Raw genomic sequence first — 25,555 nt, 5'->3', positions numbered from 1 at the left:
GTGTTGGGCAGATGGGGGGGAAGGGATGGGTGTATACCTACATAATGAGTGCGATGAGCACTGTCTGGGGAATGGACACGCTTGAAGCTCTGACTTGGGGAGTTGAGGGGGGCAAGGGCAATATACATAACCTAAACTTTTGTATCCCCATAATATCCTGAAATAAAAAAAAATGGTGCCAGGTAAACGGAGACAATTTATACCACTAAATGACTCGATAATGGTCATGTTAAAGCATCAGTTGTAAAACTATTTCAGAGCACAGACACTTAGAATATCTTTCAAATATGCCACAGGGGCAGATATTCCTAACTCTTTACCAGATCGGTGTTCTTGTCTTCTTTCTGGGCACACAAGACTTCTCATTTTGTTTGGGATAGTTATATTAAGTGATTTCTAACTAAAAGAGTGAGAGTGGAAATGATGTGTACTACTTCAAGACCTGCCCCGTAAAAACCTTCCATGCATTCTTTTCAATGTTTTTTTTCTCTTTCTGGTTGAGTCAATCACAGAAGCCATATGTTGAAGATGACCCAGTCTTCATTAGCCTCTGTCCCTTAATGACTCCAAAAAGAACTATCAATTGATCTGTACATTCACCCAAGACTGTTATGAGAGCAAGAAATATACTACATTTCTTTTAGTTTGTTAAGTGGGTTGAATAATCCTAATCTGAAAAGTAAAATGTTCTAAAATACAAAACTTTTTGAGTGCCAAAATGATGCTCAAAGGAAATGCTCATTGGACCATTTCAGATTGGAGCATTCAGATTTCAGATTTAGGAATGTTCAACTGGTAAGTATAATGCAAATATTCCAAAATCCAAGACAATCTGAAATACAAAACAATTTTGGTCCAAGTATTGCTGATAAGGGATACTCAACCTGCATATTTGGGGGCCTACTTGTTATAGCATCAAGAGATAACCTAACTAATACAGCTATGTTGTTTACAGTGTATACTTTGCTGTACACACAGCCTGACCAAATTCATTGTTGATGAAGGGGGGGAGAGACCACTTTTGTGGAGAGAACACTCCACAAAAGAGGTGAAGAAAAAGTTGGAGGATAAATCATATGCACTGTCTTGTAAATCACTAGAGTCCTACAGTTTGTTTAATTTTTCTCACCTGAAGGTGAAAAAAAAAAATGCACTGGTTTCAGTAAGGAGTCTCTAAAATAAACAAAAGATCATCATTCTCTGAACTGATTTTTCTATCAGCTTTTGTCTTGGCCTTGGTCTTTGCTATAGTCTGAATGTTTGTGTATCCCAGAATTCATATGTTGAAATCCTAATCCCCAATGTGATGATATTAGAAGGTGGGGCCTTTGGGAGGTGGCTAGATCATTTGGGCAGAGCCCTCATGAATGGGATTAGTCCCTTATAAAAAAGACCCCACAAGCTTTGCACAGGGACAATATTATAGCCAATGAGGTTTTAACCTAGACATGATCATTGCTAATTGAAAACTTTTCCTACTAGGCCACTGTGACAACTTGCAGTATATTTGACATTGGAAATTTTTGACAGTCTCTACAGAGACTGAAAAAAAAAGGGGTCCCACAGAGCTAGCTCACCCCTTCTACCATGTGAGGACACAGCTACAAGGCGCCATCTATGAACCAGGAATGTGCCCTCTCAGAGTACTGAATCTGCTGACTCTGTGGTCTTAGACTTCCCAGGCTTCAGAACTGTGAGAAATAAATCTCTGTTATTTACAAGCTACCCAGTCTGTGGTATTTTGTCACAGCAGCCTGAACAAACTAAGACAGTATGTATTTCCCTCGTTGGATGTGGGCTCCATGAGAGTAAAACCTTTGACTTGTTTATTGTTGCAGCTCCAGTTCCTAGAAGAGTTCCTAGAATAATAGGCACCAATATGTATTTGTAGAAATACAAATTAATGTAATGAATGTGATATGGATAAAGATAAATTTATCTGGTGAGACTTTCCACCCTGAAACTGGTCCAGGAGCTTTCAGTGGGCAGAAAAAGAATTTCTTCTGACATAGATATGTGATTAACCATAAGACAAATGCATATGAGATAGTCAATTTCTAAGTATCATTTCACATTATAAGATATATCTGTCAAACATATCTAGAGACTAAAGGCAGATAACAAGTTTTCTGAGTACAGATGTCCATTTACATGTCATTCTTATCTCTCATCAGTGTCACTTAACTCTGAGGCAAGCTTTCCAGCTCTGAGCTCGCAAAATTTACCACCTGATGGCAGAGAGCCAGGTATCTGCTCTCTCCTTACTATTCCAAGCAGATGGCTTAGAGTTAAATAGCCAATAAATCACGACGTCCATGTGTGAAAGGATCCAGCTACAAAGTGTTTATTTAGTTTTAAAATTGGTCTGTTGCTGCCAACTAGATACAGCGAGTTAGTCAAAACTTTTGAGTGATTAGCTGTATCCATATTTTATTTCCTTTTTGGAATTTTGGCTGTTGATTGTTAATTCATTTATGGATTACTTAGGGTTCTTCATAGAAACAGAATCAACAGGATGTGTGTATATAGAGAGAAAGAGATTTATTAAGGAATCAGCTCACACTTTGTGGAGGCTTGGCCAGTCCAAAATCTGATGGGGGAAGCTGGCAAGCTAGAGCCTCCAAAAAGTTGAAGTTCAAGTCTAAAGGCAGTCTGCCGGCAAACAAGGGAAGAGCCAGTCTTGCAGATGAAGTCTGAAGGCTGTCTGTTTGGAGAATTCCCTCTTGCTCTGGAGAGGTCAATCTTTGTCCTATTCAGGCCTTTCACTGATTAAATGACACCCCCACACACCATGGAGGGCAATCTGCTTCACTTAAAGTCCACCAAGTTAAATGTAAATCTCAAACCAAAACACCCTCAGAGAAATATCCGGAATAATATTTGAGCAAATACTTGGGCACCATGGCCAGGACAAGTTAACACCCACAATTAACCATCACAGTTTGCTTGCATGCTTTCTTCCTTGTTTGTTTTTGGTTGTCTTTTCTTTACTCCAATTCTCTTAGGTCCTTGAGGTCATGGTTATTTCCACAGGGGTCATCTAATCTTTGAACCTGGAAAGTTCTGAGCCCACATTCCAGCTTCCCCACTGGCTTGCCCAGTAACAATGTGCTTTACCACTCAGCACCTCTAGTTCTGCCTCTGTGAATGGAGATATTTTGGCTAAGTAAGTCATAGGTTTATTACAATGAACAAATGGGGCAAAAAAATATATTTACAAGCTCTGTGAACATAAATTCATATTGAAACTATTAGTTAAAATTTTTATGTATTAGTTAAAATTAGTTATTAATAAAATTGTTTATGTGTCAAAGATCCTCCTTTTTAAAGCAACAAATGAGAAAGAAAATTCTTTATGTGAAGCACATTACAGTTCAGTAACTGGCTCAATGGAATAAAGAAAGATCAAATTAATACAGTGAGTTTAATACCGAGAGGACAATGATTTTAAGGGAAAAGAAGTTTTAATGACCACACCAGATGATTGGTGAAGATGCCAGGAACAGTGTCAAATTTAAAGTACACAGAATATTTATGTCCAAAGTCAGGCCTCTCAGAAGTTAGCACATTGTTGATTTCTCTCCAGCGAACGTAGTCCCGAGGGGGTGCCAGGTAGTGTGGGGATGCTGGGACAACTGGAAGAAGGGGAGCTCAGACCACATGAGATGGTTCATGAGAAGCTACTCCAGAAGACTGGACAGGGTGTAACACTTGACCACTTAAAACGTACAGTTGGCCCTTGAACAAGAGGGGTTTGAAATGCACAGATTCACTTACATGCGGATTTTTTTCAATAAACATAGTCATCCCTCTGTATGCATCTGCAGTTTCTACATCCACATCCAAATGTGAATCAAAGACACAGGATACGGAGAGCCAACTTTTCATATCTGTGGGTTCCACAGGGCCAACTGTGGGACCTGAGCGTGAAGGTATTTTGGTATCCGTGGGGGTCCCAGAAGCCAATGCCCCATGGATACAAAGGCAGGACTGTACGATTAATGTCTTATGTGTGATCCTGTGTGCTGGACTATCATGGGACTATCAGTCTCCACCGCTCTGGGGCTGGGGGTCTCTACGCTTCACATTTCCGACCAGACTCTTCTTACAACTCCACAAAGTACAGGAAGTTTTTCCCTCACTTCAGTCTCAGTTTCACTTGTCCAGACCTCATTTTATGCACCAAGGCAGACCTCTTCTGACATTTTAGATTTCAGTTCCTTTTAGAGAAAATGGCAAAACCACTCTCAGAGGGTTAGCCTTCCCCTTTGGCTCCTCCAGGTCAATAGTCCAATATCAGTCCAGTTCCCAATGTCAGTATCCATCAGTCTTCAATAACTGCACCCAGGGACAAAGGCAGGAATTTACTAATATTTAGCTCAGGTCAGGCCTATTTCTTGGCAGACCTTCCTCTCCAAAAGTTTAAAAAAATCTTGGGGTCATGTCTCACCCAAGGTCACTTGTTACAAAACTATGTCATGTGTACTCCCAAACAACCTGTTAATAGGAATTAGTAACTGTTCCTGCTTGAAGTTTCTTGAACCACCTTAGACCCTAATGGAACCATTTTCTCATTGAACTGAAGATTATGTGGGTCTAGAAAACCTTAGAGGACACAGAACCAAGACCCAGGAATGCCCATATTATAATCACCTTACAATCTTCTTGCTGTATAAAAAATAATGCAATTTCCTCTTCATTAATAATAAACGTGTGCTATTAAAAGCAGCATTGTGTTTTTGAACATGTGAGACCTACTTTAATACTTAATATACAAAGATATTTACAAATGCAATTTTTTTAATTCCATGAGAACTGGAACAAAGAGGAGTTTATTGTGTACTTTTATCCTTTGTAATAATAGATGAATGGTTAACTTTCTTGGTGCAGCTCTGCACAGTAGACAGTTCTGTTGCAAAATGTGCAAAAAAAAAATCAGCTTTATGAACACTTTGCTCATATTGCTTCTCTGTCACTTTCCCTAGGAATGCCCCAGTGGTGTTGTTAATGAAGAAACCTTCAAAGAGATTTACTCGCAGTTCTTTCCACAGGGAGGTAAGTACAAATGTGGACTTGTTAACATATTCTCAGAGTTAGAATTATGCTTGCAATCTTGAGTTTGGTTTAATTTTTCATAGGATGACTGTACATTTTTAGTCTTTATGTAAAATAATTCATAGCATGCAAGTGCATATAATTTTTAATGCATCATAAAAGCAAGCTATTTACAAATTATCAAATATCCAAGAGGTTACTCTTTAGTTTAATCCAACAGGTATGACTGTGTGCCAAGTGCTATAGCTCTCAAATGCAAAATTCTTTCTGACTATTATGAGAGTCCTCAAAATGTCACAAAGCTCTTTCACATGCATTATAGGTCCCATTTGATTCCTCCAACTCTCAGAATTAGGGCAAATGTGATTATCCTCAATTTACAGATGTGAAATCTGGGGCTTAGCAAAGTCAAATGGTTTGCCCAGAGCCACGTATTGACTAAGTGGCAGATCTGGGTTATGACCCAGATTTTCTGTAGCGCACACTGTCAGCTGTCCCTCCTTCAGTACCTCTACTGTGCCCCCCACATCTGAGAAAATTAAAATCACTCTAGACATTATTTTAATTGAAAAGAAAACACAAGGATAGCATAATGATAATACATGCACATTAGATATGAGTGAAGAGATGTACTTGCCACTGGACCTTATAGTTTTTCTTTCAATCACCCAACAGATGCCCAGCTCACACTTATGACACAGCCACCTGTGTGCCCAGCCATGTGTGAGGTGCTGATAACGTGGGAGGAGCAAGAGGAATAGGATGTGATCCTTGCCCCAAAGAATGTTCTAGTCTATGAGGGTTAAAAAATCGTATTCTGAGAACACAGTGTAGGCATAATTAGACCAGCTGAAGGACAGGGAGGAAATGAAAAACAGGCTACTCAGATAAGCTGAACCTGAGTTGAAGTTGATGCCTTACGCCTCACCAGCCAACAACCCTAGCTATGACCCTCCTTTTTTTTTCTTTCCATAAATGTGGAAACTAAAATGTAGAGAGTTCAGTCCTTTCCAAAGCATACATAATCTTTCACTTCCCAATCCTACCTCTCAGGAGAAGCTTTATTTCCAAGTCTGATGTCTTCCAGTTTTAAAAGGCAGTAGGGACATGGCATTTTAGGCACATGGAGTGTAAGCAAAGGGTGAGCACATCCTACTGTGGGTAGGCATTTGCAGGAAATTGCCACGATGTGGGAGGAGCTGGGGCAGGAGCGTATGGTAGAGAGGGAAGCGTCCTAGAGAGGCGTGGATGCTGTGCTGAGAAACAGGGACTCTGTCCTTGAGGTGATGCAAAGCTACTCATGGGTTGAAATAGGAGCTGTTACGGGCAGATTTGTGCTTTGTATACATTCCCCCGATAGCTCTGCCCAAGATAAACTTGAGGCTGGCAATGTTGCAGACAGGGAAAATAATTAGAATATTATTGCTGGGAGGCAATAAAGTCTGTAACCAGAACATACATAGTAGGACTGGAGAAGTAGGGACAGATTATAGACATACTTAGATGATAAAAATACCAGAATTTGGAGATTGACTTTTTGTGGTAAAAAGAGATGGAGAGAGGAATTTGTTATAAATTCCGGGATTCTATCACAGACACTGGGTGATTAGTCACAGGAGGAGTCGGGGGACAGCAATCTCAATTTTGGACAAATTACATGTCATGTGGGGATTTAGCCTCAACAAAAAGTTGGTACAAATCTGAGGCTTATAGGAAAAGTCAGAGAAAGAGATGAGATTTGAAAATTATTAACCAAAAAGTGGTGGTTAAATCATGATGTAGATGAGGTCAGCGGAAGAAGGATAAAAAGTGTTGAGCCCCATGAGTCAAGCATGAAACTCCAGAACACACATGAAGGACCAGGAGAAGGCAAAGGGGTCCCTGAAGGAGACGGAGAATGAACAGCCAGAGATGTGGGAATAAGCACAAGAGAGATTGATAGTTCAGAAACGAAGAGAATGAAGGCATTAAACACTAGAGCCAAGAGGTCCAGTCAGGTAAGGACTGGAAGGTCCTTGGGACGCGGCAACATGGAGACCATTGTTGAGTGTGACCAGAGCAGCTTTAATCAGGTGCCAGGAAGTGGAGCCCCCAGCAGAATCCACCTTGCGGGCGGTGAAAGAAACAATGGGAAGAAAACGGAGACAACCAGTAGAGACAGCACTTACAAGAAACTGGGCTGGACTCATGAGGAGATGCAGAGGAAGTAGATGATAGTACCAGTAGATACAGGTGGAGGAGTTTATTTTTTAACACATGAACTGCCATGAGAGTTGTATTTGACTCAGTCTCGTTTTGATCCTGGGGCCGCGTGAAACATATATAAAAATCTTACTTGTTGATGTTCCTATTGTTACAATTAATATTGACAATTTAATTCTAAAAATGTGGATTAAATGAAATAGAAGTCAATAAATTTTGTTTTTCTGTTTATGTTTACCTTTAAATTACACTCTAAGTTTTTATCCTATTTTCATAATAAAACACTGTGGCCCCAAGGAAAAGTTTCTGATTTCTTTGTGTGGCAGTCAATGTGTTAAAATAGAAAAGGCTCGAACTTGTTTATATACAGAGAAGGAGCTGGTGAACAGGGAGATGTTAGTAGCTTAAGACAGAGGCAAGATCATAAGTAGAATCCAGACCTGGAGCAGACAGTAAGGGATGGGGTAGAGGGAGGACATGAACCAGGAGTTGAGGAAGAAGGCTGTACCCCAAATAGGAAGGGGACCATCTAGTCCTTCATGTAAACTCCGACCTCTCCTCAACACAGGAGGCTTCTCTCTGTGGTTGTGGCCAGAGCTACTCTGCCATTGACCTTGCCAACACATTTTTTACTCCTTTCCACTTAAAGGAGCCACCATGATCTCCAGCCAAAATGAAACCGCAGCAGTCTCTGAATTGGTCTCTTCGATTCTGATACCCCCTCTCCCAGTGATGGTCCATTCTGAAAATGAGCCAGAGTGATCCTGTTAAAATGCAGGCCAGATCATGTCACTGCTCAGATCAAAGCTTTCCATCCCATCACGCATAAGCCACAGCACACATAGTGGCCTACAAGTTGTGGCCACCGTCCCTTGTCCCCTCTCTGTTGTGTCCTTCGCCATTCTCCCACCCAACTCACTCCACCCCAGACACACTGGCCCCCTGCCATCCCACCAGCACACCAGCCAGGGTGCCGCCCCTGGGCCTTTGAACTTGCTGTTCCCTCTGCCTGAAATTCTCTTCTCCCAAATATCCGTCTCAATATCTCACCCCCTTTGCTTTTACTCAAATGCCACCTTTCAGTGAGGCCTTCCCTCAACACTCTATTTTAAATTGCAATGCCTTAAACTTTCCCTGCTTATGTTTCTCAGCACTCAAGACCATCTAATAATATAGATTTCACTTATATTGCTGTTTTTTAATGTCTTTTTCTCCACTGGAATGTCAGCTGCAAGGAAACAGAGGATTTCTTTGCTTTGTCTGCTGTTGTATCCATGGGTCATGGAACAGTGACCTATAAGAAACAGCACTTGATAAATACTTATTATTCATATATTGATGAATGAATGAACCCCCCTCACATGGTGGTCATAACTGTACATTGGAATAATATGTGTAAATGGCATTTTGAAAAGTATATGCCACTTAAATATTAGTTGTTTCATACAAATTTAAATTCCCTTTTGGTTTTTAATCCATTGGGTTGCAGGTATTTTATTAGGTTTGAGATGATTTTGTGCATGAATTGTCAAAACAGATATTTTTATTAAAGATGGTCTTTTAAAAGAATTAAATTAGAGTTTTGAGAAAACACAGGGAAGCCCATTATTATGTGTATTTGGATATACATAATATCCAATTGTGCATAATATCCAATATGCATGTAATATCTAATATGTGCATAAGATGAGGTGACAACTGCCCACCCCATCTTATGCACAGGAAGTTCTGTCCTCAGAGACCACAAACAGCCATTGGTCATGGCTCCTGATGCCAGGATTGTAATGGGTCCAGTGTCTGCATTAATGAAAGGCTAATTTGGGATATTATGTAATTACCTCATGTGCTTCTAAATTGTGTAAAACCCATGGGATTTTTTCACAAAAATCATGTTTACCATCTGAGTGTCAACCAATATATTGATAGGCATTAATATCAAAACACCAACACAGATGGAAATCTTTAAGTTATTTTTGATTATTTCAAAGAGTTATTACATGGTATAAATTAGACACAGCTTCACATTAAAATTTTATCTTTGTTTGAAGAAAAATATTTCCACGTTAGAGAACATTTACATGAGTAGAGAACATCAACTTTGCAAAGGATTCTTGTTACAAAATCCAAAGAGATTTGAGGAAAAAATCACTTAAGTGCTCTTAAAATTTCTTTGCTTATTCATGTTAAATGAATGTATAAATCTAAAAGCATGAGGTATCACTAAAGGAAATGAAATATTGTAAAGAATGATGATTTGCAATTTTAAAAATTAATGTCACGCATGCCAACTGTTTGTTACGTGAGGCCAGACAAGGACAAATGTCCTAAGGCAGAATGCAGTCTCTGATGGCAGGCAAATTCATGTTGTGGGCATCCTCACTCTTCTACAGAGTCATCATTTATTCAGGTTGATGGTCTGAAAACATCAGGTATCTCTCATTATGAACAGTAACAACAGTGGGTTTGTAAATCACAACCACTCACCATTTCCTCCAGGGAAGTGCTTTGTCTTATCTACAGAATCCGCTGCAATTTGTACTGTGTCAGGCTCTTAACTTTCTCTATTGCTTAGTGAGACAGTTTACCAAGCACAACTAGTTTGGTGCTTTAGATGTCAGCACAACTGGACTGAACAGAAGCCTCTTGTTTACAGGGCATAAAATATGCCTGCTATAAAGCAAGCAGAGAGGAAATGACTTGTGAGTGCTGTTGGCTGTGTGGTTACAGCAATACTTTTTCAACCACGCATACAGTAAAAGTTTTAGCGTGTAAGCTTTTAGCTCACTAAACATCTTAAAAGCCCATAAAAATTGCACTTCCCTGGGCTACCCCTGCTTGTGTCATAGGAATTTTGCATGCACAGTGACTGCACTAGGCACCTGTTAAACAGCTAAGGAAGAAAAGAATGAACGGATAAGCTCAAGTCAGAAGAATCTAAGTCAATAAGCATTTATTGAGAAGCTGCTACATGCAAGGCACTTGAATTACTTAGTGGGTTCTCTGCACATAAAGATTAAAATAAAGTAAATAAAAACCCCACCCACTGAGTATTATTCTTGTCCTAGGACAATATTTCTAACAATTTTCAGGATAATTTATAGAGGACTTACTGACAGAAAGTACTATTCATGCATATGAATCTGCCTTACCATAGTACCAATGCCATGAATTGTATATTCAAATGCATTAAACAAATTCTGTGCCTTGTGCTAGAATTCAGGTGGGAGAAGGGTTTTGCAGTGGGGAGAAGGAAATTAAGCAGATTAATTTGATACCACAAATATGAGACATGAGAATCAAGGGTGTTTGTTCAAATAGTCTGAACAACTAATTCAAGGGTTAGTTAGTATCATCATTGTGGTTTGGAAATTGGGTTAAAAACCATAGGCTAAGTCTAGAGTCCTGAGTTTGTGGATAGACTGCCACCACTGAGGTACGTGACCTCAAGTGGTTTATTTTTCTGGACCTCAGGTTGTTCCTCTGTAAAATGTAGGAGTCAGTCCAAAGGAATCCTCGGGGTTTTTTTTTTCCTACTGTAATGTTATTTTTCTTTTCCTTTTTTTTTATTTCAGTACATTTGGAGGTACAAGTGTTTTTTGTTGCATGGATGAATTATATAAGGCTGAAGTCAGGGCTTTTAGTGTGCCATCACCAGAATAGTGTACATTGTACCTAATAGGTAATTGTTCGTCCGTCATTCCTCTTCTTTCCTCCCCTCTTCTCAGTACTTAATATTCTTTATTTCTAAGAGTTAATATTGAAACACCTTGATGTCATTACCAACTCTACCATTAACCAACGAGGCTACCTTAGAAAGTCACTAAAATACCTGCACCTATTTTCCACCTTTGTTAAATGTAGATAAATTGCTAAATAATATCCAAGATCTCTTCCTATCCTAAGAATTTAGAATATTTTTTGCCCACCTGTAAAATTTCAACATTTATTTTTCAACATCATAAGTAAAACTGTAAGAAACAGAGGCAATCTTAGCTTATCAAACTCAGTAACTATTTTCGTTATGTAAGGAATCGTGATCAAAGACCATCAGGGAGAAGAGAGATCATTGTGTTATCTTTTGAGCCCTGAACTGAACTGAAATCTGGAATCCAGGAAACCAGTTAGTTATTCATTCTTTTATCAAATATTTACTGAGTGCCTAAGAAGAACACAGTTGAATGAAGCCAGAACATAGAAGCTTTCATAGACAGTCTTTTTTCCTCACTTCATCCACCTTTGTCCCTAACTAGACATTCCAGCCTTGGTCTTAGCTTGTTCCTCTTGCCCAATCTAAGCTTGTGGCTTCATTCTTCTCATTTAAAAATTTTCACTGTCCGCAAATGCCTGCCAGAAGAAATCCAAACTGCATCAGAAGGCTCATTGCTTTTCATGACACAATCCTACTGGCCTTTATCGAGTGTGAAATTGCATCAAATTAGAACTCCTCTCACCTAGACAATACAACAGAGATCCCACAAAAACAAGAACGTTTTGGGGTGAAAAATGTTATATTTGTAAAGCTTTGATCACATTTCTTTAAGGTAGTTGAAATAAGAATAGCTTATCTGTAAAAGAAGAATAATAGCAATATTTATTATTATATTTATTAAAAATTTAATAGGTGCCTAGGACTATTCTAAACACTTTGCATTTAGTGTCTCATGTAAACTTCATAAGGTCTCTGTGAAATACATACTGGTATTGATAATATTTTGCAGATGAGGAAACTGAGCCACACAGAGATGTTAAACAATTTTCCCAAGGTCATGCAATTAATCTTTGATAAAGCTGAGATTCAAATTCAGGCAGTCTGACTCCACTATACTATTAACAAAAGCTCTCTGTATGGACTATTTAGGCCGGAAAACTGGTTTAACTTTTAGAAGAATTGCCAAGATACATTTAGAAGAATAAGAAGTCTGCACCATATTATTGTAAACCTTGAGAGCATAATTCCCACATGTCAAGCTTTAAAGCCAGAGAAATTCCATTTGAGAAGCATAGTCATTCTCACATGCCCATGTTATCCTGTATTTTAAAATTTAAAAAATTGCAAACATTGCTTGCTCTGAGCCATTATTCACAGTGAGTTCTGCTTGCTAGGGTAGAGGCATTTACCCTGATTGTATAAACAGGGTAACAAGAGACCTGCTTAATGAAGCTCATTATAAAATATGCAAAATCTCTTTTTTTTCCCCTCCTCCAAAAATAAGTTTAACATACCACCTATCAACTCACATCTCCATAGGGCACTAAATAGTTCAAGAAGTCTGTGAAAAGGTACCGTTGAGAGCAAAACAACTTTGCAAATAGAAACAGGCTGCCAAGTCTTCATAACGCCACAGTGGAGCTTCCCAGCAATAGCACTATGTTGATTGCAATTGAGCACCTGGCCCCATATTTAAAAGGATTTCTTCCCCTCAACCAATCTATACCAGATGGACATCCACTCTAGATATAACGCTTCTACATATTATTTAGACCCTATTTTGGTAACTGATTAGTTTAGTTCACTGAAAAGTGTTAATAAGTCACATGTTTAAAATTAAGTGATTCCTCATATCATATTTAAAGGTAAGAGATGAAAGAAGATGTTACCATTATTTTGAGAAACTGAGTGTACAATCAGCCTCATGAAATGTATGGCCTTCAGTATTGTTTACCACTACAGCAAAGCATTCAGAAAAAACAATCCATCAATAAGTTATGGGCCCTGAGAGCCTGGAGGAAATTTAGATGATCTCTGACCTCTCTTATCTGGAGAGGGCAATTCTCTGCCCTTGCTTCCTGACAGCCTTTAAAAAGCAATTCATAAAGTAAAAATTGAATAGAAGTTATGTTAAAATGCAATAAAAATAAAGGTTAAAAGTTACAAAATAGAAATAGATGAGATTTTAAACAGAAGATAAAAAGCTAGAAAGCCAATGAGCTAAAAGGTTACAATTTTTTCTGAAAAGATAAAAAAAGGTTAAGATAAAAGGCTAAGGCCCATGAGATGAAACATTGAAAATAATCGTGTAAATTTGATCAAGGGTCAAGTACAAAAGCACTTAAAAATGAAAGCTGAGCACGAAGAAAAGAAAACAATAAGAAAAAATACAGACCTTCAAAATTAAAAGGCAATAAGCTGAGAGATTAAGGAGACAAAGGAGAGCCAAGAGAAGAGGAAGGAAGAAAAAATGAAGCAAACTAAGAGGACATGTTGGATTCCAGAGGACATTGGCATCATTAGACAACATCCTGAGGCATTATGGGTATAATATAACAGCCATCCATACCTGTCCACTGTTATCCACAGCCTGGAATCCCACCCAGGACTCAGATAGAGTAGGGGCTCCCTCCCTATCACATGCAATTGGGAACCTTTAGGACCACCTAGTCTTCTTCCAACATTGTCACAGAAACTATCCAAGACACCACTGATCCCAACCCATCAGCCAACTTTGCTGGCTGTGGGCTAGCCTGGTTCTCAAGGTCTGAAAGACTCAAGTTCATGTTCCAGATCTACTCCTCGTTAACTGTGTGACTTTGGGCAAGTTTCTCAACTTCTCTGAGTCCCAATATCCTTATCTCAGTTGTAACAATGATGAAAGTACTAATAATGACAGGAACGCTAATAATAGCAACTCATCCTTGTCTAATTCATGGTATTGTTATTACTTTACTTCTAGAGACAGTCTCTACCAAACACTAAGCAGTTTCCTGACACATCCTGCTCAATCCTCACATCCACCTGTGGGACCATGTCTCGTCCCAGCGTTGGCGTTGTCACCCAGTTCTCATGTGTTCACAGCATTTATAGCCAGAAACTCACAGAGCATGTTTGTCACCAATGGCCTCTTTGTGGGCACTTATTCTTGTGAATCTCGGATTCTGGTCCTCTACAGAAAGAGGCTGGGCAGCTGGGAAGAAAGCAGGAGCTGAGGGAGATGGTGTTAATTTTCCTAATTACAGGAGGCTGAGAACTGCTGTCCAAGTCTTATGCAGGATGTGGAAATACTGACTTAATGTTATCCCCTGTTTAACATTTCAGACTCTACAACATATGCACATTTTCTGTTCAATGCTTTTGATACGGACCACAACGGAGCTGTGAGTTTCGAGGTAAGCCCGAGGCTGTTTTCATATCATTTGACTTCAGACACTGTGAAAGGGATTTTAGTCTTTTAAGTGGAAAAATTTGAGTTTGGAGATTTGATCATTTTTGAATAGGGGGGGAATTAAAAAGCCCAAGAACACTTTCTTTCCCTCATGGAGTTGCCAAGAACCTGCCCTTATCTTTCAAAAGAAGTATAAATTACAAGCCACCTTTAGTTTGTTTTCTAGCACTTTATATCTGTTCTTACAAGGAAATTCCATTTCCTCAACTCTGTGTGAACGATCCCAGAAGGCGAATGATTTAACTAACGTTTGCTGGCACCTACTGTGGGCCAGTCACTGTGGTCGGCCTTGGAAACACAAAGATGATAAAGTCAAAAGCCCTGCTGTGGGAGGCCCAGTAAGCGGGCAGCCAGGCAAGAAAATAAATGGAGAAAAATATCATGTTCAACAGCCAACAATTTTACAAGGACATTTCTTTTTAAATTACAAACTTTAAGTGATCTGTAGAGGAAGCATGCAATTTTGTCATGAAATACTATATATAAACATGTAGTAAAATGACATATGTCCTAGATAGTCACATAGTTTATATGTATATATGTATATACACACACATACATAAATACAATGATGTCATTCATATGATTTATGTGATACATAGCAGGTCACAGATAGTAATATATTTGATTCTAAATGTTAGGAGAATAGACCAAACACTAAGTCTGATCAGCTGTAAAGACTGGAGCCTTTAATTTTTGTTAGGAAACTATGCAAAAAATGTATAACTCACCTTCTTACTTATATTCTGAATGGCTGTGTTTGGTCTCTGAGGAGTAGAATTAAACATTATCTTACCTTGTAATTCCAGTTCCTCGGTTTAATTAATACATATATATGTGTGTATATGGAAATGACGTAATTTGGGAGATACATTTTTGGGGAGTGGAAGAGGATGCATCTTACACATGGGCAGAAATCTCACTGAGGCCCGTGACTTAGGAAAGCAGAGGATGGATGGAGACCAACAAGAAAATGGTACCGGGGGATGGGCAAGTGTGTAGCTTTGACTCAGGTGGTGCAAAGGCAATTGATGTGACCAAAGCATTTGCACCCCTGTAATATACTGAAATTTAAAAAATAAAACTAAAAAAATAATGTACCAGTGGCAGGACGGGCATTAGCAGGGAAGCCTGCCCAACAGAATGGATGGACTAATCTGAAGGACGAGTAGGAGCAGCTCAGGAGAAGAAAGGCTTGGGATGATGGGATGGGATGGGAAGCAGTACGCAGTGAGGCAGAGGAGGCTTTAAGAGGGTGAAATTTAACATGGGCATGTGCAGCTGTGCGGGTTCAAGGGCTTTGCGGAGTCAGATGAAGAGAGAAAGGGGCAGGCTTCTGCGACATCAGTCAGCCGGCGCCTCCCGTCACACACTCTCCCCTGTCCTCATCCAGACTGGGTCCCACTAACAAATATTCTGGGCCAAGAACCCCAAAAGGTCATCTCACATAACTTAACCAAGAAATATCGCTGGGAAGAGAAGAATAGAAGCTGACAGTGGCTGAGGAGCTGGTGTGAACTAAGAAGTCCAGACAGGGCAGGATTACCCTGAGTGTGGAAGAATATAGGGAGAGGGGAGGGTGTGAGGATGCTCTAGGTACCAGTATCCTGTAACATTTCTTCCGCAGATGTCAGCTTAGATCACTCATGATAATGTTGTACTTACTAACAAGATTAATGCCAGCACAGTCTTAATTTTCCTCTAACATAGAAGTCAAAGTTTCCAAACTTATAGCTAGCTTGCAGAGGATGAGTAAGGCAAAAACTGCTAGTGATTTCACTACTCGAAATTACCTATTTATCATAAATAGACCACTGATTTCCTAGGGCACATATTATATCCAATTTTATATGTAAATTTAATCTGGTGTTAATGATATGGTACCATGCATACTGTTGCTTTTATAATATTTATGTAAAATACTGGTAATTGCAATGAACGTTGATTGTAATTTGGAAAATTATTTATAATGATTATATATGATATGCATGTTAGCAAAATGCCTTTTCTTTGAAAAGCAAACTAATGGCTAAATTAATAAAGGTTGAATCAAAATCAAATTTCAAACTAAGCTATTCCAGTTATTTTTCTAAATTGATTAGCTACCCTGGAAAGTCTCTAGAAAACAGGGATGGTTAGGGAATGAACACATTTTGAGTAGCAGTAGCATACTGGGATAGGAGAGAAACCATCTAATTCTACAATAAAGAAAAATGGAAATTTTCCACTTAATTTGTTTAAACTTGAAGGGCAGAATGAATAAGACAGAAGGGGCCTGGGATCTAGATATGATGGATCTAATTTCCATTTTGCCACCAAGTGGCTGTGAGACCCTGAGATAAGTATTTAAACCCTCTGTGCCTTAGTGTTCACACCTGTAAAATGTCAGCAACCAAAGCTACTTTATAGGATAACGTAAGAATGGAAAAGTCATAATGTCAGTAAAGGACTTGGCTCTGTGCCTGGCACCAAACATGTACTCAATATTTATTAGATGTTAACTATAGTAGTTATTATTTGGGGGATTTTTCTAACAAAGCCAATTAATAATGACATTCATCATCTCATTACCCAGTAATGCAACTACCTGCAAATGCATCTTTCTAAGCCGTCATGGTCTTTGATTGGCAGGTGATGCCCTGGCATAATGACCAGCACTGAGGCACTCAGTAAAGGTTTAGTAGATGAATGCAGACTGAACAAGTACAGGTCAAATCTCCATGCCTTTTTTCTTTCTTTTGCCTTGATAATAAGAGAATGGAAACCAAAATTCAATACAGACCTCCACCCCTTACCATTTTTGTGCATTAGAGGACAAAGGTAACCTCTATGCACAAGGTAATTGTACAAAGTACTCTTTGAGAGTTGTTGTCATCGTTGTTGTTATTTTAAGATTGCCACTTTCTGCTTGAGAGATTTCAATTACCACTCAAGAAAGTGTGGAGCAAAAACCATTTAAGCCACATTGAGTTTCCCATTTCTCTTTTGCACAAAATAGTCATTCCTGTTTTGAAATTATTGTTTACTGATATCATCCCACAAGATAGAGCTGATCAAAGTCCATAGCTATCTTTTAATGTAAGTTGTTTCAGGATATATGTAATAATATTTAAGGGGAAGGTATGAATTAGGCGTCAGCATGTGAATCGATATACTTTAATTCATGAATGTCAGAAAATCATACACTAAGTGACAAAAACAATACGATAACTTCATTGGCTCACAGGAACAAAAAGTCCAGAGATAGGGCTGGCTACAGCCTAAGGGCGGGACCCTTTATGGTTGCAAGAAGAGGCCAGCAGCTCCTGTCGAGCACCCAAGGGAGATCACCTGTGTCCCAGCATTTCTAGCAGGAGTTTGAGAGTCCAGAGAATCAATCCTAGAATTGGACTAGGTTTGGCCACATGCCAGCCACAGACCCAGCTGTCTTGGCCAAAGGGATAAAATGTGTTTCTTGGCTTTGCCTAGATCATGGCTCCATCACTAGAGTCAGACGTGGAGTGAGCTTTTGCAGAACAGCATGGATCATCAAATGGAATTTTCGAGCCCACCAGAGAGGAAAAAGACAAAAGTCCACACCTGACTTAAAAGTGCTATTTTGAAATCTTTCCTTGTGACTGGTCTGTTTTGTTTGGTGGTGAGGCCAATGCCAATGATTCCGGTAGGCCAGAGGCTTTCAAAGTGTGATCTCTGGAAGCAACATAGGCATCTCCTTGGAACTTGTTGACATAAGAATTCTCACCACCACCCCAAACCCCCCACCCTAATGAATCAGAACTCTGGGGGTGAGGCTCAGCAACGTGTGTATTAGCAAGCCCTCCAGTTGATTGTGTTGCATGTTAAATTTTGAGAGCTAATATTCCAAGCATGTTTTCAAAGATGTTGTATCCAGCTCCCCTTTCAATTAATGGAATATAACTACTACTTTGTGAATTGAAGAAAAAGATAAGGTTTACATTGATAACCACCAGCCTAATCTAGTCTTTCCAAATTGTTCAGCCTCTAATCTTCCTCTAACAAGGGTTTGTGCTCTGCAATGACTATTTTACACACTCTTAAAAAGCCAAATATTTTTAAGTTGTGCAATTTTATAGTTGTGCAAGATGTAAACTGCACAACTCCAAAGGGTGTCATTAGCTCTTAATTTCAGCATATTACATATTACAAATATATAGAGAGTTTCCTCCTTCTCTCTCCTCAAACCTCCAATTCTAACCTTTTCTGCCAGGCTCTTCACTCCCAAGTAGCTGCCACTCACAAAAGCTATCTGATGCAAACTCACTCATCTTCCCACATGTAAATCAGCTTACTGGCATCTGCACCATATCCTCTCTCTTTCTCCTGTACGAATTGAGGAAATGTATCTTCTCCCTTCACAGGTTGGACCATCTACCTGCATTCTGGATCCTTCCTACCTTTTCAGGAGTCTTGGTCCATTTCTTGCTCCTTATTCTTTTTTAGATTCTTCCCTTCAGTATTCAAAGTGCTCATCATTAAAAATCACTGTTCACTTCTTCTATTCCACTGAAACTGTTCCTGTTACTTACTGGTGACCTCAATGTTTCTGGTCCAACACACTTTTCAGTCCTCAGCAGCAGTTTGTATCAAGATGAACAATCTTTTCCTAGTGAAATGCTCTCTTCTCTTCACTCCTCTTACATTTTTTTTTTTTTTATTATTTGAGACAGAGTCTTGCTCTGTTGCCCAGACTAGAGTGCCATGGCATCAGCCTAGCTCACAGCAACCTCAAACTCCTGGGTCAAGAGATCCTCCTTCCTCAACCTCCCAAGTAGCTGGGACTACAGGTGCACACTACCATGCCCGGCTAATTTTTTCTATTTTTAGTAGAGATGGGGTCTCACTCTTGCTCAGGCTGGTCTTGAATTCCTGACCCCAAGTGATCCTCCTGCCTCTGCCTCCCAGAGTGCTAGGATTACGGACAGGAGCCACTACGCCCAGCCCCCGCTTCCTTCTTTAGCAAATTCTTTTCAAGATGTTTTGCCAGCTTCTCTCTTCTATCTATCTATTAAATATTGGAATTGTGGCCTTCTCTTGAATCCTCTTTTTCTCTCACTTAACAGTCTACCCTGAATGAAGACAAGATGTAGAGCAAGTATCGCTGTCCAGTGGCTGCAGTGCCACATGTTGTAGAGACTATTCCTTCTCTATCGAATGGTCTTGGCACCACTGTTGAAGATCAGTTGGCCACAGATGCTGGGTTTATGTCTGAACTCTCAATTCTCTTCCACTAGTCTATATTTCTATCTTCATACTGGTACCATACTGTTTGGATTACTATAAATTTGTACTAAGTTTTGAAATTGGGAAGTGTAAATCTCTAACTTTGTTTTTCTTTCTTAATATTGTTTTGGCAATTCAGGGCCCCTTGCAATGTGAATTTGACAATTGCTTTTCTCATTTCTGCAAAAAAGGTCAATCGCCATTCTTTATAAATTTGTTTAAGTGGAATAGTTGTACACTTCTTTAGCATGATAAAAGTCAGGATCATGCTTAAAAGAGAAATAATAGAAATATTTTCATTAAGCTCAGGAACAAAATAAGGATATCTCTTATCATTTTCATTATGTATCATTGTTCTAGTCTACAAGTATTAGACCACACAATTAGAAAAAAGAAAGTAAACATAAAAATTGAAAAAAAGAGTTAAAATTAACCCCATGGCAGCTAATATGATTGCATACATGAAAAACCCAGGAGAAAACTTATACTATAGTAACAGTAAATTGGCAGGAAAAAATTATTATCCAGAAATAAATGGCTTTCATATACAAACAAAACTAATACAGAATATATCATAGAAGGAAATATTTACAACAGCAATAGAAAAATTAACATACCTAGAAATAAATATGAGAAGAAATGTGAAAGAACTGTATGGTTAAATAAACTATAGTATACTTATACATACAATACAATGGTGAAAAAGAGTGGAATTGTTTCCCTGATGTATAGTTAAGTGAAAAAAAATTAAGTACAGAACAGTGTGTTAGACTATCATTTGTGTAAAGGGGAAGGGAATATATATATACACATAAACAGATCTTATACTTACATATGCACAAAAATTAATTGGAAGTAAATAAAAGCTACTAATGCCAATTATCTATGGTGAAAGGAACAAGTCCAAGAAGGGGAGGAAGATTTTTTTCCAGACATCTTGCATTGTTTTTAAACTTTGAACTGTATAAATGTTATCTATTTAAACATGCACACACACACAGACACACACACATACACACACGTTTTAAGAAATTGGGACAGAAAAAAACAGCTATAAAATGAGGGAATGTGGGAAAGGAGAAAATGCAAATTCACCCAGAAGATCACTTTTGAGTTTTCCTTCTGCTTTCATTCCTACCTAAAATTGGATCATGGACTCTGAATTCAGCTGTATTGTTAACCGTGCTCTATGTAACAACAGATACATATGAATATGATCAAGTTAATGTGGCTGGTCTGCAATGCAAACCACCTTAAACAGAATATAAGCTGAGGGCTCCATTTTAACACTTACAGATCCGATGCCCTGTCCAGGAACCGTTTTAAGCAGCCTAACTTAACCGTCATAAAATCTTTAAGTAGATACTATTGATACTATGCATGTATTTTACAGATATGAAAATTGAGGCAAACGGATGTTAATTTCCCTAAGGACACAAAGCTATTCTGTGATGTAGCTGGAATTTGAATCCAGGCAGTCTGGTTTCCAGCTTCATGCTCTTAACCATTGCCCTCATGTAAATTATAGCTGGATTTTGTATTAAAGACTACAATTGGTCTACCTCTTATGGACAGCTGCATTTCTTGTTAGCAAATCTTTTTTTTGGAAGTGTGTTATGTGTATGCTTGTATTTTTAAAAATACAGTGTTATTAGATTCTTTTCAGTAAATCATGTGCACTTGTAGTGGAACACCAATAGTACTTATACTCAAGCGTGTTACTGTTTAGGTGTCCATTCTGATACAATTCCCAGTACCATGGTCGATTTAATTCGCAGTTTGCAATTAGAAGGTGAGAATGTTAAGGCTAACAAGTGGTTTATGCCTACACAGAACTCTAAGAAACAGACAATCAAGGACACAATCATTTTGCAAAATAAATGGTTGAAAATCTGGAGGGTTATAACCCTTGCTTCCATCATTTGAGAGAGAATTTTATTAGAATTTGTGTTTTGGTTTTTTAGAAAGGTCATGTCAAACTGTGTTCTTATTTTTATTTTGTTTTAGGATTTCATCAAGGGTCTTTCCATTTTGCTCCGGGGGACAGTACAAGAAAAACTCAACTGGGCATTTAATTTGTATGACATAAATAAAGATGGCTACATCACTAAAGAGGTAAGAAATGCCTCACCAACACAGCTATCATTGAGACCATTTTCATTTCTTGACTTTAAAATATTAAACAATTGCAATTAATTTGAAAATAGTTTTGTCAGGACATCTAAAATATTTTATGTGGTGGTGGATGAGAGATATATTATAATGAAAAATTTGGAATGGATAGTTTATGGTGAATCTCCAAAGCAAATATATAACACATAAGGATTACACCCCTGTTTCCTACTGGCATCTCAATAAATACTGTGAATGGAATAAAGACTGTGATTAGAATCAGATGGAAAGAAAATGTATCCAAACCATGTTCGAATATTTGGCCTGAAACCTTCTCCCCCCCAACAATATCATGTAATCCATAAGAAAATGCAATTTTTATAATCATATGGATTGTGGAATGACCTAATGGGGAATGGTGGGATCTCTAAATACACTATGAGGCACGCTGTCCGAGAAGAAAGGCTCACATACCAAATTAAGACACTCATACCCATAGTTTATCAAACCAATTAAAAACACAGTGAGAAGCAAAGGAAAAGGGATGGGGTAAATTAACCACACCTACACTAGAGTGCAAGTGGGGTTGAAAGATCACACTCCCTGAATCCTGGGCATGTTCAATATCCTCATGTCCTGTCTTTCTCTCTGCCTCACTGACCTTCTCTGGAGTTGAGTTTTGAGCAAGGGGCCCCACAGACAAAAGGTGCCAATGGCCAGCAACATGAACTTGCTCTATGGGAAAGACACAGGGACAGGTGTGCCTGGTGCATAAGTAGTCATGGGTTGTATTTGTGTTTCTTAAACAGAGGACACATGGGCCGAGAATGGGTGTTATCATTGGGTGCCATGCATGTGGAGCATATGGTGACCAGTTAGTAATTCCTGTGTATTTTGTATACCATGAATATTTGTTACCCAGGTGCCTCAGGAATATTAAATACTCTTGGTCCTTTGATTTCTTTCTATCTCATAAATTCTACATCTAACAAACTTCTTGCTACTTATTTATACTCAAAACATCTTAAAAGGTCTCACCTGCTTTACAAACTACAAACTACCTTATCATTTATAACAGAATTGAATACTCTAAAATTAAATATATATTAGATTCTTTATCAACCTAACCCAGAGACTTTTTATGTGAAACAAATGTGAAATAAATCTGAATATCTAAGCAATTATTAATATATATTATTTTTACTCTCATAAGAATGAAAATGACAAGGCAAAAACTAGATTTTGTTTTATTAAAAAAAATTAATAAATGTTCAAGGTGTTTCCCAGGGTCAAAATATTTTGACTAGTCTTCATGCATGACTTCTTCAGTTAAAGCCATAGCAGGAAAAACAACACAAAGAAAATCCTAATGAGCTTTGAGACTTAGTTTCAGTAATTCTAAGTGGAGTTTATTTTATTCTCAATATATGGTGTGTGGTATATTTCATTCTCAATAAATGGAAATTAGTAATCAACATACAGGATATGTAACTCAATAAAACAAAGATTGTCTATGTAAAGTCTATGGAAACACAAGGAATAAACCAGAGTATTTCTTTCCTCACCATGTTAGCTTTATGGAAATTTGCTTCATTTTCAAACCAAGATCAGAATTGATTCTTACATTCTGATTCTGGTGCTCTTAAGGCAGAAAGTGGTTTGTTGCCTTTTCCTTTGAGGCAACCAAAAGTCTTCTAATGAAGCATCAAAGGAAAATAAAAAAAAAATAAATTAAGTAGGAAAAACCTGTCAAAGCTTCTTAGATTATTTTCCTCATACATTGTGCAGCCTCATGTGGGTGCCTTTTACTTTTCAGGAAATGCTTGATATAATGAAAGCAATATATGACATGATGGGTAAATGCACATATCCTGTCCTCAAAGAAGATGCTCCTAGACAACATGTCGAAACATTTTTCCAGGTAAGAATGAAAATAGAAGTCAAGGAGTCATTACGAGCAAATTTTCTGATGTTTGAAGAGTGCCATGATGATTCAAAAGAATGCAAAAGAAAAGAGTTTTTACTTAAGGGATAAAAATAGAATATTTACCATCCTAGTAATCTAATAATTTTGGTTTTGAATTTAATACTGCTAACTACACTGACTGAACATTCACTGTATTCTAGATAAGACACTAACCAATTCTCACGTTTCACAAGTTTTTTTGTTTGTTTTCATTCAGTTCTTACAAGAACGCTGTGAGGCTATAAATCCCCATTAACCCCATTTTATAGATGAGAAGAGCAAGGCTCTAAAAGTGTCAGCAAATTGCCTGAGCTCTGTTGTATCTATTAATGGAAGACAGGATTTTACCTGTGGCAGAAAAACTCTAGATCTTCACCACATTATACTGAACAAGGAACAGCCTAAAAGGATTTGCCATATGATTCTTATCTCTAAGAAACTATTACTAGGTTCTGCTATTAAGCAGTTTCTTCACATAAAAAGAGCAGTTGAGCTTTGTCTTCATCAACTGCAGCTCATTCAGTTCAGGTGTGAGGGTATCAAGGTGTAAGTCAGTATAACATGTTTTGTTCTTTTCTTCCTGAACAGAAAATGGACAAAAATAAAGATGGGGTCGTTACTATAGATGAGTTCATCGAAAGTTGCCAAAAAGTAAGTAATGAAAGTAAAAGAACTATCCCTTTTGATTTCATAACAGCTAGACTGTGTAGTGCCAGCTAGCCACCATGAATTGAGGAAAGTAATATATAAAGATCACATGCCTAAGCTTACCACTTCTACAAGAGGCGAGATGAGCCTAGCACTCTGAAAACAATAATTTATACATTCAACAAAGCAATTGAGAGCGTGCTCTGAGGTAGGCTAGCAATGAAGTCCTGGATATATAAAAGTTTCACACATATTGTATTTTTGTTTACCAAATCCTTCACAGAGTATTCATCACTGAAGATAAAACATACGAGATCTGTCCGGAAAGTATCCAGACATTTTTAATATATTACATGGCTCGACACTTTCCGGACAGACCTAGTATATAGGAGATTTAAATTGCTTTTTTCCCAGGCTTACCATATGACATGTATATTATCTAACATATCTCTGTAGATTTAGAATTCCCATACAGCCAAGTATGTATCACAGGCCAAGATTGTATCTGATTTCTAAGAAAAATAAAATTGCTTTAGTGTATGTGGATAAGAAATGGCTTTTTTGCTAAATTCAGTAAAGGTCTCCAGCCACAAAAAATAAATTGTGGAAAATTTTCTCAGAAGCGAAATCTGGGGAGTTACCTGTCATCTGGGAAACCAGTGTTAGCTTACTTGGAATTACTTAACTTGATGTGTGGGTAGAACCACAATTAAGAATTTTTAAAATAATCATGGAAACAAAGAAGTCTGTTGGTGCTTTAGCTCTTCTCTTTAAATTGTTGCTCCTCAATCTTCCTGATGCCTGCTTGTTTCTCCACTTGGATTTCGAGGTGGTGGTCTTGAGAGAATTAACTTGGTGACATCAACCTGCTTAATGGTGATGTTACTTTGTTTCTAGCAGTGGAAGCCACTATTGGTTCAGCCACCATTTACCCCTTGCTATAAACAGCTCGCTGCCCTTCACATACAACTGACCAGTGCTCCAGTAATGCCCAAAGTCTGTCCCCTTAGATCTTTGCTAAGGGATGTGCTAAACTGAAGACAGCGACTGGACAATGATTTCTCCCAACAAATCTTTTCTCTGGCATTCATACAGATTTAGCCATAACTAGCAGACAAAAAATGAGGTGTGATTACTGAAAACCTGTTCTCTTATCCACCACCCTGCCTCC

At 38.3% G+C, this 25,555-nt stretch overlaps 1 protein-coding gene and 1 non-coding gene across 6 annotated transcripts in view; both read left to right on the top strand.

The window, feature by feature from the left end:
- Nucleotides 1–25,555, top strand: part of KCNIP4 (potassium voltage-gated channel interacting protein 4) — a 1,084,926-nt gene that overhangs the window by 1,057,453 nt on the left and 1,918 nt on the right. For all 5 annotated transcript variants that reach the window (XM_045550452.1, XM_045550456.1, XM_045550455.1 and 2 more), the window contains 5 exons: nt 4,986–5,055; nt 14,291–14,361; nt 21,666–21,773; nt 23,587–23,691; nt 24,325–24,387. In XM_045550452.1, the coding sequence (XP_045406408.1) occupies nt 4,986–5,055; nt 14,291–14,361; nt 21,666–21,773; nt 23,587–23,691; nt 24,325–24,387 (417 nt within the window). The remainder of the gene's footprint in view (nt 1–4,985; nt 5,056–14,290; nt 14,362–21,665; nt 21,774–23,586; nt 23,692–24,324; nt 24,388–25,555) is intronic.
- On the top strand, nt 1,401–1,542 carry LOC123637532. The gene has a single exon (XR_006734905.1). It is a non-coding gene; the product is annotated as a U4 spliceosomal RNA (small nuclear RNA).

This window comes from Lemur catta, chromosome 4, assembly GCF_020740605.2.
Source record: "Lemur catta isolate mLemCat1 chromosome 4, mLemCat1.pri, whole genome shotgun sequence".
Classification (NCBI taxonomy): Eukaryota; Metazoa; Chordata; class Mammalia; order Primates; family Lemuridae; genus Lemur; species Lemur catta.
This window is presented reverse-complemented; position numbering and strand designations above follow the sequence as displayed.